Genomic DNA, 20,402 nt, shown 5'->3' on the forward strand with positions numbered 1-20,402 from the left:
CTGGCATTAAAGTTGAATTAAATTATACCTTTATGATTGATCTTACTTACTTATACTTATACTTACTTAGTTGAATACTTGAATTCTTCGTCCTTGACCGGGAGAACCGGATAGACTGTGTCAGGGAGTTCAGGGGGTCACCCCTCAAACTCTGGGATGGCGGCTGTTTGTGTTTGAGTATAGGGGCTCATCCACTAGCTCTGCCAATGAGTATAATGGCCGTTGTATCAATAGGCGTTCTTTCAATATTTGCTTAAACTTTCTGGCTTCGCAATTTTTTATATATTCAGGGAACTGGTTATACAGTCGCAGTGCTGATATTTCAAAAATGTTTTGAGTTGCTGTAAGTCTGCTTCGAGGTACATCCAGGTCTGCCGCATGTCGAGTGTTGTAGGTATGTATATTGCTTCTCTTTGTCATGTTGTTTGCTTTGTTCTTTATGAATAGGAGTGAGCAGAGTACATAGTGGCCAAAGATTGTAAGTACTCTCAGCTTTTTGAATAGTGGCCTGCAGTGTGCCAGGTGGTCAGAGAATGTGATTATTCTAATGGTCTTTTTCTGTAGCAATATTATATCTGAGCTGGCTGAAGAATGTCCCCAGAGAAGGATTCCGTATGTTATGTGACTGTGAAATAGCGAATAGTAAGCTGTCATCAAGTATTCTAGAGTGACAACATACCTTAGTTTTTTAGGAGATGTAGGACTCTTGCTAGTTTTAGGCATGTCTTTGAAATGTGTGTGTCCCTTTCAATTTTCTGTCAAGCCAAAAACCCAATGATTCTACTGGTTTGGAAGGGCTTTCAGGTTTTTCGTTTTTCAGAAAGCATATTAATATTTGGGATTTGTCCTTATTGAGTTCAAGCTTGTTTATTTGGAACCATCTCTTTGCCTCCTGTGTGTAAGTTTCGTTCATTGCCAATGCTTGTTCAGTTGATATTCCTCTAGACATCACCGTCGTATCATCTGCAAACAGTATGGAGTCCTTGCTGGGAACAAAGTCATTTGTCAAAAGGATGAATAGAAGGGGGCCTAAGTTAGAACCCTGGGGCACACCGTGTTTGATATCTCTAATCAATTTCCAGCTAATCCTTGACAAAGCTCCTTTTATTGAGACTACAAGATAACTTTGTCTTCAAGATAACTTTTTATGGTGTTGAGCACCGGGCCGCTGATTCCATACCTTTCCAGCTTCCTTAGGAGAATTTGGTGTGGAACACAATCGAAGGCTTTACTCAGATCAAACAGTGTAAGGGCCATTGTATCACCAGTCTCAAATGTGTTCTGGATTTCGCTAGTCAGGGCAATCAGTGCGCTTGTTGTAGAGCGGCCACTTCTAAAACCATGCTGCTGTTGGCAGAGGAGGTTATTACTTTCAAAGTAATCCACCATTTTTTGCTTCATAATAGTCTCCAGCACCTTTTCCATGGTGGGAGGAATTGATATTGGCCTGAAATTAGCTGGCTGGTCAACTGCACCTTTCTTGTGAACTGATCATCACCCCTTCATTGCCCAAAATATGTTTATCGCCCCCCTATCACCCAAATGAAATCAATCGCCCCTGAATGTTGTCTCATCGCCCCCGTTGAGAGCCATTGGTCTGTCTTGTACATTAGTCAGTTCTTTTACCGATTTGTAGCTTCGCCACTTTGCGAAATTCTCAACAAGCATTTCTTGAACTTTAACTTTTTTGATGCTTGAACTGAAGCCTCTATAAGTCATAAACTTTTGATTGCTTGTTCACTCTCATTGACTTCTCCACAGAGTGGTGAAAACTCTCAGCTGACATGAAAGTATGACCTGGTTCAAAATATTTTATAGTTATCTCTCTTGCACTGATCACACTTGTGTTTATGATGTAGGTCAGAAAAGAGAAGAATGCCCAGTTTTTTATTTTGTGAAGAGCAGTTATCAGCCCACAATATGATTGTTTTTGCATCTCGAACTTCACTCTTGACTAAAAACTTGAAAAAAACACTTATAATATCCTCCTGCTTTCTTCCACTGACTGCTTCATGCCACAGCACTGGTAAAATACATGATTCATCTTTTGACCCAACAGGTTCACCAGACATAAAATTAATGACAGTGATCGTTCTTTTCTCGAGCAAACGTTTCTTCTCAACTAAGGATCCCAATTCATCTTTTCCTTTGCAAGATTTCAATCGAGCTTCTTTCAAATTACTTCCAAAATTTTCCCACATTCAGTGATTGATTGAATAGACGGATATCGATAAATACTGCTCCTATGGAAAGAACATAGTGAAAATGGGCTACTACATAATAAGCATCACTTTGCCATTTACTTAAAATCTAAAATTTAAAAGTTCAAGTATATACCCAATCCCAGTCCAAGATGCTTTTGAGTATTAGTCTCTGAAACACTGCTAAAAATCCATTACTACCTGTCTTAGTTAGGTGCTCGACTTCTTGTCATATTAACTGAGTATAGTTCAATCCATATTTATTTGTTTTGTTCTGATTTTTTCTTTGTTTTTCATTTGTTCAATAACATTTTTCTGTCTTTCGATAATCTTTTCTTTGAAACTTGGAATTTTTATTGCCAAGACAAGCTGCTCTTCAGCGAATTGATATGCAGGTTACAGTAGGTTTTAGCCTATACACTTTTCCAGCGCTGGTGACAACTTATCACAAATGTAGGGAAATGATTCCGGTGTCATCCTCATATATACTCCTTAAATTGTTCCGGATATTTCTTAATTTTGATATGCAAATGACAATACTATCTTAGATCTTGGTATGCTTGATTGATGGGATGAGCACTTCATTTTCTATCACTTGAAGTAATGGCTAGAAACCAATTACATGTTGACAACATATCAGTGACATAACTGTTGCTCAACGTTGTAAAAGGAATAATTTTATTATAAAAACAAATTCGTAATAATAATTCCGTAGATTTAGTTTCTGTTTGTAAAACAGTGGAAGACTGGCTTTAGACGTCTGTAGACGCAGTAAAAACATTTAGCTCACTACGCGGTACCTCAAGTAAAAGAATTTTGCTCTCAATTACCGTTTATCTAGTTACTAAAAACAAGAGATAAAATTGTTTGGCTATGACTTCTAGAATGAAATCTTCCAATTTTATCACTCCTTAACTGCTATGTTGTCCTTTATTTAAATATCCAGGAACTCAGCTGAATACAGGCAAGGAACTTAAGGTAATAAAATATGGCACTAAACGTTGGTAGCCTAATGTGTCACAACTTGTCAACCAAAATGTGTGTGAATTCCTGGCAATACATGATTCATTTCATTATACATTCACTGATACAGATGGAAATAGAATAGAAATTGCATTTGTTATTATTAACTGTGTTGTCAATATTTGAGTAGCAGAAGTCTTCGGGGTAATTCTATTCTATTGAGATTTTTGTTTAATAACAACATCTTCTGATATTATCATTATTCATTGAACAATGTAGAAAAATTATTTTATCAAATGAGTTTGGTTGTCAATCTTTATTACACCTCTGTAAATTATTATTTTCTATTGTATGCATTTGATTAAATTGGAAGCATATCTGCATAATTTAAGTCATGTAAGAATAATATTGTTATCAACTCTTACTAAGTTGTAATCAATCATTCTATTCTAAATCTATTTCTGCAGGGTGATTCCCACAAAAACATTTAAAATAATTACAAACCTATCAATATCATAATGTTATTGTAAGATCGTAATTTAACCAGGGCCGGATTCATGATTTTTCTACATTCGCTTTCTCCTTTGTCACTGTTAATTTAGTTTCTTTGAGTGAGGGTTTCAATTTTATAACAATAAATATGCATTTAAATATTGGTGTAATTTTCTTCTCTTTCAAGTCCTATACATGGAACTAAATTACAACTTACTAAAAGCCTGAGTCGAGTTTTTTATAGCATTATTAGACTATCAAGAAAAAGAAAATAAGTTGCAGATCAGAATGCCGGTATAATCTCTATTTTTCAAAGTTATTGAAACTTTACACGTCTAGCTATCTCCTTCGGAAACTAAGAAATTACATCTTTAAACTCAAAACTTGTTGGATATTTTTTTATTGCTAAAACAGCAAGAAAGTTGAGTGGATTTTGTGAGGTGGTAGAACGGGAGTAATTCTTGACCCTTTGGAGAGTAGTGAACGCTGAGCAGCTCCAGCTGCAGTACACAGCTCATTAAGTCTCTTTAGACTTTAGACAAACCTTTAAGGTGAATGCACTCCTTGACATAAATTAATTCTTCTATATCAACTTCTTACCATAAATAGACATAAATTTTGTTACAAAAGTGCACGCACCCGTGTACACTGTTGTCTGCCCTCTGCTGCCTCACTAGATAGAAAATTTCAAATTCTCCAAAATTCTGTACCCCATGACATTTTTATCCATGTTGTCCGCGAGGTAAATCCGGCCTTGAATTTAACGTCTGTAAGTGAGGTTGTAATGAACTAAGCTAGAATAATTAATTGAGATTAGGGAGCTACTCCTAATCTATACTGTTGTTATATGTCTTTAATGATGCACTATATGTTACAAAAAACTATTTAAATATTCCAATAAATATATCTTAGACCCTCGTAAGAAATTATGTTTCCTTGTAATTCTTATTGACATTAAGAATTATTGATGGCTTGATTTCACAACTATTTTATAAAACTTCATTTTCCCATTTGTTTTTCGTCATAGTATTTATCTTGAATTGGAAATTCGAAGTGGGTCCATTTTTATAGAAATATTTATAATTTCCAGTGCACAACCAGTAGACTGTTAGCTTTAATACTATAATTTATGTCAACATTTACATTTTAATGTTCTCTTCATTGTTGAAATTGTATTAAATTTGTCATTTGATTTTTAAAGTATTGTTATATCAAAATTATATTGAATATAATATAATCTATTCTATTGTTATGAAATAAGTTTTACATTGTTATACTAGTATGGAAATCTTCGAGTATATCATCAATCTAAGAATCTTTTTTTCTAAAAATTTATGTAAAAATCTTCAACACTCGGTCTCTGTGCACAGGTTTTTCTATCTTGCAGGGACCCTCCTTACATATAAAATTACTAATTATAATAACTATTAAGTGATGTTTAAACTTTGTAATTATCATTAAAGATGAATAAATTTGAATTTGGCATAATTATTACAATTTAAGCCAATGAAATGGGTGTCTAAATAATTATAAGTATCTTAGCCTATATGAACGTGAAATATAGCCAGTATATAATGATAAATCAATGTAATTTGAAGAATATTTTATTATATGAAATCTATAATCGTGAGTTGAGAGAAATATTTATTTTGCTGTTGTATGGTTGGTTCGTGAATAAATTAATATTCCTCCAAGCTAATTTTTTATTTATTCCAATAAATACCTCCATACTATTCATACTATATTGTTAATAGTAATATTATTCAAAGTGCTTCGTTGTGTGGGAGAATGAAGAAGGCGCGCATGCAAAAGTTCTGTCAAGCTGTCAGAAGAGTTATCAGTGAGTTATCCACTGAAATGACGCGCGCACTCTTCGTACATCTACGATTCGAGTTTGACAAGGATTCAAAATTCAGGCTGAGTATATATAGCTTGAAACGTAAGTCTGTACATTAGAACGAGCGTTAGCAAAGTTCTCACTTTTGACTTACTGGAGACGTTTTCTGCCTGTTTTTATGTTCAACAAGAACTTTAGAGAGCATTGATCAGCTTCAAATTTTGATCACGAATTCTTTAAACCTTATTACAGGACAAGTTCGTTGGACAAAAAAATTTACTCACTCCTTCAGGATATAAAAATAACATTGAAAGTGCAGTAGAAAAACAATTTATTGCTAGTTCCCAATAAACTACATAAATCATAGTGGTCAAATTCCATTCAGTTTTTTCCGAATCCACATGCACATTGTGTGCATTGCAGTATTGCACACCAATAACTTAAAAACAATACTGTGGAAATTCTTGAAAGTTGCAATAATTTCAACAAAATATAGAAGTCTTAATTACTTCTGTGTTGTCGAAATTATTGCATCGTTCAAGCAGCTTAGAAGTAATTGAGCAGAATCGTACTCTAGTCAAAAAATAAAATTAACACTTATTAACATTAATATTGAAGTTGCTTTCCATGACGAAACACTATATAATAACTTTGTTGAAGTTCTGACACTGTGTTACTAGTAAATATTTGAAAAACACTTACTTTTGTTGGAGTGTTGAGGAATGCATTTCACTCCTGAAGAGGAGCTTCATCAGCCTGTCACCAGGGGCGCTTGCTCTTATGGGTTGGACTGTGTGGCCAAAATGTGGGAAAATATTACATTTGATTTGAAGTTAAAACATTTAATAAGTTGGATTTGTCATAGTGGAGGTGTTTAAAAATTTCGTATTGTTCTAGTGTGTTGAGTCTCTGGCTTTTTTGAAGAATGTGTAGGATTTCGATATCTGTCTGTATGTTTTTGTGATTGTGTCCTGTGGCTATTAAATGTTCTGCATATGTAGATTCTGAATTTGAATCATGTATTGGAAAAGATATGTTGATGACATAATACTACTCTACAAAAGGAAATGCCAGACAATGTGATCAACTCCTCTCAGGATTGAACAAAATACACAAAAACATACATTTCACTGCAGAATATGAAACCAACAATGCCCTAAACTTTCTGGACCTCTCCATATCAAAACGAGACAACAAACCAAGATTTAGTATTTTCAGAAAGCTCACAATGACAGATACACTCATACATGAAACATCAAATCATCCACCACAACACAAACTTGCTGCCTTTAACTCCATGATCCACAGACTAATAAGCATTCCACTTACAAAAGAAGATTACCAGACAGAATTGAACACTATAAAATATCTGGCACAAAACAATGGCTACTCATCCAATGTAATAGACAAAATACTTCATAAAATGAAAATCAAGAAACAGAAACCCCCAAATCCTAACAAATATGTTACACTAACATATTTCAATCAAAAATCACAATCCATAGCAAACATATTCAAAAAATCAGGCTACAAAACAGCATTTAGAACCAACAACAACTTAAAAACCCAACTAAAGACACGAAAAATAGACAGCTCACAATTTGAAAAGACAGGAATTTTATAAACTAAAATGTAATACATGCCCAAAATACTATATTGGACAGACCGGCCGTAGCTTCAAAATAAGATACAATGAGCACATAAAAGCAGTAAATTCAAATTCAGAATCTACATATACAGAACATTTAATAGCCACAGGACACAATCACAAAAACATACAGACAGATATCGAAATCCTACACATTCTTCAAAAAAGCCAGAGACTCAACACACTAGAACAATACGAAATTTTTAAACACCTCCACTATGACAAATGCAACTTATTAAATGATCAACTTAACTTCAAATCAAATGTAATATTTTCCCCCATTTTGGCCACACAGTCCAACCCATAAGAGCAAGCGCCCCTGGTGACAGGCTGATGAAGCTCCTCTTCAGGAGTGAAATGCATTCCTCAACACTCCAACAAAAGTAAGTGTTTTTTCAAATATTTACTAGTAACACAGTGTCAGAACTTCAAACTTTACATTAAACACAAAAATATAATTAACAGTTAACATAAATCTAAGTTCACTGGAATGCATATCAATAAATTTGGCTTAAATCAAATCACTTCAAAACAACTGGAGAACACTAACAGAAATCTACAATATTAGTATTTTTCAATATTCACCATTCGATCCTCAACACGGCGATTTCTGTTGAAGGGGTTTATTGAAGAAAACTCGAAAATAAGTAGTAGCATGTATATTTATATATAAATGATCATAATTTCACGTAAGCAGGTAGAAAAAGGCGTGGCAACTACCAAGGTGCGAAGAAGGAGCACACTGGAAAGATGCACATCTTCTTTGTACTCTCACAAAAGTTATTTATGATCAACCTTCAGCCAGGTAGGATGCGCGTCTTCTTCATACTTTCTCGTTATTTGAGTACAATTATAGTAAATTCACTATAGTAAATAAATAATAGTAGTTGTTTTTGTACTTGTTAAAACTGCATTATATTCAAAAGGCTAACTAGCAAATGCCAGAGGAGTTTTATAATGCAATAATGGAAGGTAGAAGGTAGTTCAGTAGCAGTACAATAACATCAAAATTTTATTTTTCTACAACTGTGCGTAAAGAATTTACAGACTCAATTCTCCTCGTAAAACAGCTTATTTCTGAGGAGAATCTACTTTTTCGCTCGCTAACCATCCGCGCATGCCCAGTAGATTTACTTTACGCTCCCAAATCATTCGCACATGTGCAGAAGAGTTTCTTTACGCCTCCTAATCAGCTGATTGTAAGCAGCTCGCCAAAAAGTCAGATCTTAACCTAAAAAGTCGGTAATTGTATCTCCGCCGATATAAGTAGTTTAACAGGTTTGTGCAGTTGTAGAAACAATTTTGTATGTAATTCACGCGTAATGCTTCTTTATCCCTCTTGCAAAATTATGACGCTCCACTTCACGTCGTGTGATAACTGTTTTGCGCGAGCGAAAAAGTTGCGCATTACGCTCCTAATACATAAATAGCTGTTCCAATTTCAATTTTTTGACATTTCCACAACAGCACGAATTCTTTTATGAAAGCGTTACATATCATATGTAATGTATATTTAAAAAAACATAATTTGAAGCATTAAAATGGAAATCTCTTGCTCCATCATAGCTTAATGTTTTCTAAATTTTCCATCAAATCGTCAGATGTGAATATTAGCAATGAGATAATTGTGCAGCTTCTGAAACAAATTGATTATCAAAGCTATATCGGGAATATTTGTGTCCAAATCTTCAAAGCTTTTGAAAAATAGTTTAATAATAAAAGCTATATGGGGAATATTTCCGCTCATATCTTCCATATATGATATTTAAACAGTGGCTTTACAGGTATTGTATCTATACAGTGGCATCTACAGCTTAATATGGCATTGATTTTTTCATATTTCCTGAGAAAAGTTGATATATGACTGTAGTTGAATATGTATTCAGGGTTTAACAAAGTTAAAATTGTGTAAAATTTTTAAAACTATGTTTTCCAACTCCTAGAGAATATTTAATAGTAATCAAATATTGCTTCATGCTTTTTCTAGCATATTCTCATACATCAAATTGCTAAATGTTCCATAATATATAGCAAACTTTCCTACATTGGATAAGGTGAATGTACCTCCATAATATCTTGACTCCACTGCGGTTCCTATCACTGTCCCCATTCAAAAAAACAATTGAAATTCAGCCATAAAGAGCCTAAATGATATTTTTCCAGTGCAATGAGATTTTATAGCCTAGGTACAATAATTATGACATAATTTTCAACTGGATTGAAAGTTATGCCATTCTTTTGAATATTAGTTATATTCATAATAGCTGCAACACATGGTAATAATTTCACAGAGCAGAATTTATTGCAACATTATTTTGAAATCAGAGGAATAGGAGTTCTTCCCAGAATATTTTTTACTAGAGACAACTGATACAAGTCACTTCACTTATGCTATCTTTTCTCTATGATAAATACGCACTGTACATTATAGCCTATGTACTGTTCTTTATTTATTACATATTATTTTATGAGGATATTTTATATCCTTACTTATATTATAATAGCATCTGTTTTATTGTTGAGCAGAAATTTATTCAGTGCCATACATTATTATTGTTTTTGACTTCTGTAATGGCAAACATTGTTCATGCACCTAGAATAGCGTTCGAGGATTAAATGAATAATAGATGATAATTAAATATCCAACAGCTAACTATTGCAAATCAATTCTGTTGCCAATATTTGATTGCTTAAGTCTGAGAGTAGTTGATGATACTTAAGAGTTTTTTTAAACTACTAGAGTTGTTTCAAGTCAAGTGTAAGAGATTTGCCAGAACATAGTAGATGCAGCATCTAAATTATTATTCCATATTCTATCTATGAAATATTTTTGTATTTCTTGTTCATCTTTCTTTCTTGAAGTTTATCAGTTGAAGGAACAATATGTACAATAATGGGAAATATTCTTCCATTTTTTTTACCGACGCTTGTGTATTACAATTAGTAAAAGGATATTATAGGTTAGGAAATAAAACTACTGGTTGGCGTTTTCCACAATTTTTTATTACAAAGTACATCCATACACATTAATGTTTTCTACACCCAACACATATATATGTATATATTTCTACAACTGCTTGTAAAACACTTCATTACATACTGAAAATTAATCCAAATAGCCGAAATAATTAAAATAGCTGATTTTTGTGTAGGTAACCAATAAACTATTTTACGCTTCCTGTGCATGCACATTACCTTCATTTTCGCTTGCTGCACATGCGCAGTACGTTTATTACTTCTTGGTAGATGAAAAAAGAAATATAATTTTATGATCGCTGGTTATTCTAGCCATAAAGTCCAGGCAATGAATGCTCAAAAAAGGGTATAGAAGGAAAAGTTTGGAGTACAGTTTTTGACCCCGCATATCTTTTAAGGGTAGTAAGGAGGTAGACATATCAGAAGTTCCCACCCATACCACCTGTTCTAAGGGGGTAGGGGTGGTACAAAGGTACATTTCTTTGGTTTCTCGCATATAACTCAAAAACTATGCATCTTACAGACATGACTATTTCATACAGAATTGAAGGTTACATAATTTCCTACAATATTGACTCAACGACCATTTCCATATCTTCCATAGCTTCCAAGATATCCGCTCTTGAAGGTGTGACATTTTTGTAAAGAAACACGTTTGTCTCCGATTGTTTCCTATTTTTGCGCTTATAACTTAAAAAAATCGATGGAAAATATCAATGCAGATTATGAGTTTATAGAGCATCGAATTCTCTTCAATTTTATGTATAATTTCACAAGTTTCCTAACCACTGTTGCAGCAGCTTTAGTATTGAGTGTGAAATCTTCAGTTTTGCAACAATAGACCAATAATTGACAAAGAAATTTGGAGGGAATGTTTCGAAAACAATTTCGACTTTGCAGCTTTGTTGGGACTAGTTAATAGGTGATCGTATATAAAGTCCTCATCCCTACCCCTTGTGCTAAGGGGATGAGGGTGGTTTAAATGTTGCATTTTCAATTTTTTTGCTTATACGCTTATATATCTTTGGAACAATGCATTCAACTGAATTTATAACTGTTCACGAAATATGTGAAGCTTGATCGATACTCTACAATTTTTGATCAGTAAAGGTTTGTGGAATTTTCAACAGTTTTTGAGATATTAGCTTTTGAAAGTGTAAAATTGTTAAAATAAGAGGTTTTCATCCATTTTTTTTTTGCTTTTTCAGGGCTTATAACTACAACAATTCATCGTAAAAATGAATGCTTATCGTAGGTTTGAAGGGATGTGTTCACATACAGCAACTAAGTCGTGGAAAAGCAGGTAAAAATATACAAAAATTACATCCCTGGCTCACTAGAGCAGCTTGGTTCAATGCCGGTTTTCAAAGAATAGCTGTAAGGAAAGGCCATTCATTCGTTTCAAACAGAGCTTCTTTGAGCTTCTTTGTATCTTGCAGTTGAGAGCAGATTTGCATATCAATAAATTATACAATATATAGCTCAAATTTAATTTTGTTGTAGGAGAAAAAATTTAATTTCTTGTGATTCAGTATGAGAAGCAGAATGTGGTAGCATTTCAAGAAATTCAAATATCTCAAATTTCATGCTCTGAAAATTTGTGTTGGGGAAGATTTCTCCTACCATTGTTCTACGGTCCCAAACTTTGTTGAGATGTATTATTGTCTACTGGGGGAAGAATCGTGCTTTTCATGTTTCACTGCAGTCATTCTATAAAACAGAACAGTTGCAAGTTGCAGTGAGTCCAGTAGATAGGAAACGCTTATCTTCTATTCCTCACAGAATAAGTTGTATCAAGAAATTGCTCATGTTAACACACCCTAGAGCATTAAAATCTCTTTAATCTGATGTATTATTCCAATATCTCATGTTCTCCTTTTATTTTTATAGCAGTTTCAATGTGAGGGGGATGACGTTTTCAACTCAGCAATAAGTGTCAACTTGGCGGTTCCACACCTTTAAGGGTGTTTTTACGTGAGGAACTTTTTCTGTGAGGAATAGAAAACAAGCGTTTCCTATCTACTGGATTCACTGCAACCTGCAACTGTTGCTTGCAGTGAAATATGAAAAGCACGATTCTACCCCCAGTAGACAATAATACATCTCAACAAAGTTTGGGACCGTAGAACAATGGTAGGGGAAATCTTCTCCAACAAAAATTTTCAGAGCATGTAATTTGAGATATTTTTTGAATTTCTCAAAATGTTATCACATTCTGCTTTCCATACTGAATCTCAAGAAATTTGATTTTTTTCTCCTACAACAAAATTTAAGCTACATATCGTATAGTATATTGAAATGCAAATCTGCTCTCTCAACTGCAAGATACAAAGATGCTGTCTCTGTTTGAAAGGAATGAATGGCCTTTCCTTACAGCTATTCTTTGAAAACCGCCTTTGATCTAAGTTGCTGACTACAGCACAGTTCACTAGAACCAGAGGTGTATTTTTTTGTAGATTTCTACCTGATGTACTGCAACTTAGTTGCTCTATGTGAACACACCTTAACAGATGGGCTAGAGATGCGCACTTTTGTTATGTTTACCTTCTTAGTAGTCCCAATTGAGCTGTCAAAAATTGTTTTCCAGAAATTTCAATGTCAAATGTTCAAATGTTGCGAAATATAAAATTTCACCCCCCCACATTGACACTGCTATATTAATGAAAGGGAAACATGAAATAATGGAGTAATACATCAGTTTAAAGAGATTTTAATGCTCCACTAAAGTACCTACGATTAGCATCCATTTTTACGATGAATTGCATATTAGCACGTTATATGCTCTGAAAAAGCATAGAAAATGGATAAAAACCTAAATTTTAACAATTTTACACTTTCAAGAGCTAATATCTCGAAAACTGTTGGAGTCACTAAAAACTCTACTGATAAAAAATGGTAGAGAATCTATCAAGCTTTATTTTCGAATACTAATCATGTCGATTGAATGCATTGTTCCCAAGATATTAGCGTATTTATAAGCAAAAAAATTGTAAAATGTAACTTGTAGTCCACCCTAATCCCTTTAGCACAAGAGGTAGGGATGAGGCCTTTTGACATGTTCAGCTATTTACTAGTCCCAACAAAGCTGCAAAGTCGAAAATTGTGTTTGAAACATTCCCTTCAGTTTTCTCTGTCAATTATTTGTCTATTGATGCGAAACTGAAGATTTCACACTCAATACTGAAGCTGTTGCAACAGTGGTTGGGAAACTTGTGAAATTATACATAAAATTGAAGAGAATTTGATGCTCTATAAACTCATAATCTGCATTGATATTTTCCATAGATTTTTTAATAGTTATAAGCGCAAAAATAGGAAACAATTGGAGGCAAACGTGTTTCTTTTCAAAATGTCACACCTTCAAGAGCGAATATCTCGAAAACAATGGAAGATATAGAAATGGTTGCTATCAATCAATATTGTCGGACATTATGTAAATTTCAATTTTGTATGAAATAGTCATGTCCGTAAGATTAATAGTTTTCGAGTTATATGTGAGAAACCAATAGATGGTACTTATGTACCACCTGCCAACCCCCTAAGCACAGATGGTAGGGATGGGCAGTTATGAATTGCTTACGTCTTTACTATCCTAAACAGAACTGCGGGTTCAAAAATTGCTTTCCAAACTTTTCCTTCTATAACCCTTTGTTGACTGGACTAATATGATACGATATAGTTATCAAAGTTCCTGATGGCTAAGGTTCATAACCTCATCTATGGAGACAATATATAGGTATATTTCTGTATCTATTGGTTTGTAGTCCCATACAGCAGTTGTAGAAAAAACTTGTATGTAACTCGAGCGTGAAACTTTTTCATTGTTTTCACAAAATTATCGCGCTCCACTATGTGTTGCGCGATAACTGCTTTGCTCAAGCAATAAAGTCGCTCTCTACGCTCTTATTACATAAATAGCTATTATTTTGTTCTATATTGAGAAAAAACACTGACTATATCATCTACATCTACTCATAATATAATTATATTCCACCAACGATTAAGTCTCATAAACAGTCAAGTAGATATGCATAAAAAACATATACGGTAATAGGTCTATATCACATAGATAAATACGAAAAATACAATGAAATTTTGCTTAATGTCAAAGTGTACAATAACTACTATGAATATAGAAATTCATTTTGAATTGGCGAGATTTTGTTTCACCTATCAATTCCTTGAGCACTACCGGTACTTATACAGGCTTGGAATTTACCTTGTTGGTACAGAGTGCAAGAGCCTTAAGTATTGTACCAAGGAAAATACTTACTATTACATTTTCAGTATACGACATGAGATGTTCTTGAGCTCATCCCAACTTATCATTAACATTCTTTGACATAACATGCAATACAATTTAATAACAGAGTGTCAACATTGAATATGAAGAGGTGATAGCGGTTTATACACATGTAGTGAGTACAATCAAATATCATCACCACCAATCTGCCTTCAAATTACTATTCGTTTCGACCCAGTAAAATCCAACTGCCAACTCAAGTTGGAACTTGATTATGCTAAATCACACCAATCATGTAGTATAACCATAACTTTCAAGACCTTCGACTAGTTTTATGAATGTTAGAAGTCGTATAATATGAGAAAATCGCTTTTATAATCCATTCATACATTTTAATGTATATTCATGCATATAATTCAGCTTTTTCTATACTGTAAGTACTACTCATAATTTCCATAAAACAGATGCCATCATCCAATGTAGAGTGGCAGTGACAATATGAGTTCGTATGTATCACTTATAAGCATTGGGATCAATGAAAAGGGTCAACATTTAATCTATCTCCTAACCATCAACTACCATATGACTTATATTTAAGAATAAGAATCAGCTTCTTTTGAGAAGTGCGTAAACATCGATTAATAATGGTAACTATGCACCGATGGCCGATTGTTTGATTACTCAAAAACAATCAATAAATTCTGTTTCTTTTAAATAAATTTTGACAAACATCAACATTTATCTTACATATCAGTTACTATCTCTCCACTTGAAGATTTTTAATACATACAACAAGTAAACATTTATATTTTGAATTACAACAATTAACACGTAGCCATATAGAATTATGCGTTTTACTTTGCGGGTCAGCGGCCTCTCAGGTTACATGTAGTACCTTATATCTGATTACACGAATACAAATATTGATAAATACAAAACACAGTTCTTAATCATCTATTTATACAGACCGTAGTAGCAACCTATATGATCCCAGGAATTTTCATCTGAAAACTGAATTCTGAATTTATGGTTCAGCCTAATATGGTAACTTGAGAATTTTTCAAGTCATTCTATAAGTTACTGACTCCCTCATTTTATTACTCACCACTTTTAAGGGAAAAGCTTCTTTTGAAATACACATTCCATACTGTTTTTTTAAACTGGTATCTCGTACCGGCAATCGCAAAATTTGTTTTGAATTACAACTGCTTTGAAAAATGCGGTTTAAAAAAAATTATTCATTTGGTGGAGTCTACAAAAGTCCTAGGACCATGATAGATTAGTTTAATGTACGGTAACACATTTGAATTGTACATTTATTACTCCAAGTTCCATTAAAATATTCATATAAACAACACAGACATTTATAATAATTCAATATTTAAATAGGCCAACTACTACTTGTTCAATTCATTGAAAACAACAATGAAAAAATTAAACATACCTCTGCAGTATGAATAATCTCATATGATTCAATACACACTATTTTTATGATTATCTACATACAGATGATGAGTATTTTCAGATGAGGTTTTTATTAATGATTGAATAAATGTCCAATTTCTAGATACTCATATTAACTTACATGTATGAGCCTACCTATCAAAACGATTGAAATGATTGATATGAGATGAATAAAGCGAACTGAGACTATGAGAAATTGGACATAATCAATGAAAAATGTATTGATCAATCTTTGTTTTTCATTGTCGAAATGTGTTTTGTTTTTTGATCCAGTAGTTGCTGCTTTGAAATCTGCTAGATAAGTAACTCAATGTTACATCATAGGCTTGAAAATTTTTGTTCTTGAAAATTTAGTAATATTATTAGATTACAGGATCTTACATTGTCAGGTCTGACAAGACCTATGGCAGACATTGGTAATAATAAACAACATAATAACACTTTTATTATAATTAAAATAATAAAACATATTTGTGAAAATTCATGCTGAAAATGAAAATGATGGGTGATATGGATGAATTCAATCTGCAGAATTTACAGGGAAGTGGAAAATATGTCAGGTACAAGAGGAGGATATTAAGGCTAGTTGAGGGGTAAGGATGTAGAATATTGAGGATTATGGATATAAAGGAACCCGGATTTTCGGTGGGGTTCTACCACTCTAGCACCTTGGGTTGTTGGGACGCTAGGCCTGCTATTCTTGTCCGGCAGCACCTCGGCCAAACTAGAAAGTAATGAGATTAATGAAATAAAGATTGGAGCAAATAAAATAAATAAATAGAAATAAGAATGAGAATATCAATTTAAGTGAATAATAATGAATGCAACGCAGATAAATGAAATTTACATTAGAACAAACAGGACAAAAGCTTAGTCATGTATAGCTTGTATGAGTATTAGCTCAAGAACAAATAATAAAACTATTTGATTTGATTTTAAAATAGCAGTTCGATGAAGTGGTTTTTGGAGTGTGAGGTGATGACACCTAGTGCAACGATTGGGTTGAATTAAAGAACGTTAACGTCAAATCCAATACAGTTTATCGCGAAATATATTCTTCTTAGGGAACAATTTGAAATAGACAATTCAATAATATACTTAGCAGACGAATTGTCTGGGGTGGCCGCAATGTAATATTCCTCCATTTGAATAAATTGAATCAGTTTAATGAATGTGCAGTAATTTTAAATGCAACATGATTTTGATGACATGATTTAGATGATTTATATGCGATGTCATACTTATTGCTAACAGCAATTTAATACAACACATTTTTTACATATATATTTATATTAACACTCAACATCTTAATCAACTGCACTAAAGGATGGGTACACTATTGGCGATATTTCAAGCGCCAATTGGGACTCCATATGTGACTAGCAATGTACTGTTACTACTATCTACCTGTTTAAATTCATAATACGTTACTATTGAATAAATTTAACACTTAGAATTGTAAACAACATACAGACTTTTTCTTTAATAGACAATATAAACTACGCCCAAGGATGGGTACACTATTGGCGATATTTCAAGCGCCAATTGGGACTCCATATGTGACTAGCAATGTACGCTTACTACTATCTACCTGTTTAAATTCATAATACGTTACTATCGAATAAATTCAACACATAGACTTGTAAACAACATATATATTTTTTGTTTAATAGACAATATAAACTGCACTCAAGGATGGGAACAATATTAGCGATATTTCAAGCGCTACATACGTGACTAGCAATGTACGGTTACTACTATCTACCTGTTTAATAAATTCATAATACGTTACCATTGAATAAATTTAACACTTAGACTTGTAAACATAGGCTTGTTGTTCAATAGACAATGTGAACTGCACTAAAGGATGGGTACACTATTGGCGATATTTCAAGCGCCAATTTGGACTCCATACATGACTAGCAATGTACGGTTACTACTATCTACCTTTTTAAATTCATAATACGTTACTATTGAATAAATTCAACACATAGACTTGTTATTTAATAGACAATAAGATATATATACATTGAGAAATGAAATATCAAGATATATTATAGCAACAAGTTGGAACTGGAGCAATGTTCTCCGAAGGGTATCAGACATAGAACTGTTTATATTTATCAAAGTGGTAGTCGAAATAAGAAATCTTCCATTAGATCTTGAAGGAAAGCTTAACATTCAATAAAGAAAACATTGAAAATGATTAGATATTATTCAAGTACAATACTGATTCTGATTTCTAATTCTGAAACATTCATGATTATAATATTATTTACAGAGATACTCTTTCAGTGGTACCAGGAAAGTTTGACACAACAGACTGAAACCAGTGGAGGTTTTACGATAAAAGGAATTTTAAGAGTATAGCAGTAGCAAGAGGATACTAATCTTCTTATAGGCTTGCAATTTTGAATTTAGTCTCAGTTGTTGAAACTGTGATTGGCTCTGTTTTTTACAAGACATTTTGTCAAAATTTAATGAAAAAATAAATCAGCGGCCATGAATAAATGAAACAGCGATAATTCAGTAGGCTGTTGATGATTGTATGATGGATTTTCAGATTAAATTTGGTAGATCAATGCTGAAGGCTCTAATTTTATGAATCTGGAGCTAAATTGATCCGTTATTATTCTAGCTGGAAGCTCGGCTATAGCTTAATGGTTCTAGTGGATAGGTGTCGATGATCTACAAACTCGAATCTGGTCAAGTTGAGACTCTCTGAATGTTGATGATTGTCCACAACTGAAATGACATCCCATTCGAACCATATTTGACATGGCGAATGAATAAATTTACTGAAATAGCTTTAATCCTACTACTCATTTCAGTTATTACTATCAATTTCTATTTGGGAATGAAGAGCTATGAGCCGTAAATATGTAATTTGACACTCGTGAATTATTAAAATGTTGGTTGTTAATGTTCGATTACTGTAATTATCAGCCTTAAAATTTCAGTTCTGTTTAGTTTTAAGCTAATCCTCATAAAATAGTTAGAAAATTTGCAAACATTTTGCTAAATGGAGCCTATATTTGAAAATTAGTTTGGCAAAATGAGCGAAGTGATGTTAAGTACAAGAAATATAGATCTACATCCTTGTGTTTGACAATAAATTTCTGGTTCAAGTTCTGAAGAAAAATTAAGATATTATATTTTCCTCTCGCGAAATGTTGAAGATTGATTGAATTCATTGTCGTTTGAAGATTTAACCACGGTCGATGACGATTTCTTCAAGGTCGGCGTCCTGTTGTTCCTCAGTGATGTTGCGCATTTCAAAAATGCACCCCTTTTCCTCCTAGAGACAGCAAAACATTATAAAAATCTCAAATCACAAACAAAACTACATACTAAAAAAACTAGGTCTATTGTTTGCGGATTGACGTGATCAATAAATTCAACACTGCAATCAGAGTTTTGATTCTAATTCGATTTTAGAAAAGCTCTAACGATATAATATTATGATGTGTATTGATTTCATTCCTACTTACTTTTCATACAGAAATATAATGTTTTTGACATGCCTGAGTAAAGGATGCTTCTTCTCTAAATATGTAGAAATCGAATTACATAGAATCACTACGGTAGCACTTTTATTATATTTTATATCAAACACAAAATGAACAATGAGAATAGTTATTCTAAAAGTCGTTTGTGATGTTACTGAGAAAGAAATAAGCTACTGAGGTAGCCCAAACGAATAGTTATTTCCTCAATACTTAATTTCTAATAATCATTGATTATTTTCCCAGTTGAAAATGTGATTTTAGTGAGAAGATTGAAGGATACCAATGTCTATAGTTTTTTTTAAATGAAGGATTAAGTTTATATGAATTCATTTTTTGATGGACTCTATTGAAAGATGTGAGACATTGATAATAATATGAGTAGCATAGCCAAGTGTTTTTTATAGGAAATATAATAGGGGTGCTAGTGATGATTCTCTGTGATTAAATATTCATTCAATCAAAATACTAGAAAAATCTATTCAAATATCGGTAACTAATAGTAAAAAATCAAGGCAAGAGAATGGAGAAAATATTCAAATAATCGAGCTCGGGTTTTGTTTTAATTGTTAAGATTTCTAATATGATATATTAATTTGATATAGCTTGATGCTAGTGAAAATTCTAACCTCAATTGGGTTTGAAATCTAGTCTCCCTGATAATACCAGTAATAATTTCAACTGAGCGGTTTTTGTAGTTGGCCTACAGTCATCCATCTGATAAATAATGAATTTGCTGTCAATAACGGGAATGTTTAACTACGGAAATCACTTATTGCAGCGTGCTTGGTTAAAGATATTTTTTTGCAAAGCTTCATTGGGCTTGGAGATAAAAAACATTGAAAATTTTCTCGATGAAGAGACCAAATAGTGCACAGTTTATGCCAGTCTGACACACTTCAAATACATCAATGAAAGGCTTGTAAAGTGAAAAATTGAAATTTGTGTTACATTACTTTGAAAGTACATTGTCAGTAACAGAGTATGTCAAGCAATAAAGAGTAAGTCAATCAGTAGCAGTTCAATTTCACAGGATCGGGTCGAGATTTATTTTTGAATTCTGTCAAATAAA

General features: G+C 33.0%; 1 protein-coding gene across 3 annotated transcripts in view; it reads right to left on the bottom strand.

Annotated features, from left to right (window-relative positions):
• Window positions 1-10,128: 10,128 nt before the first annotated feature.
• The window catches only part of LOC111048589 (orexin receptor type 1), a 247,865-nt gene continuing 237,591 nt past the window's right edge, over window positions 10,129-20,402 (bottom strand). For all 3 annotated transcript variants that reach the window (XM_022334504.2, XM_039442529.1, XM_039442528.1), the window contains one exon: window positions 10,129-19,122. In XM_022334504.2, coding sequence (XP_022190196.2) covers window positions 19,033-19,122 — 90 coding nt within the window. In that variant the 3' untranslated portion in view covers window positions 10,129-19,032. The remainder of the gene's footprint in view (window positions 19,123-20,402) is intronic.

This window comes from Nilaparvata lugens, chromosome X (assembly GCF_014356525.2).
Source record: "Nilaparvata lugens isolate BPH chromosome X, ASM1435652v1, whole genome shotgun sequence".
Classification (NCBI taxonomy): domain Eukaryota; kingdom Metazoa; phylum Arthropoda; class Insecta; order Hemiptera; family Delphacidae; genus Nilaparvata; species Nilaparvata lugens.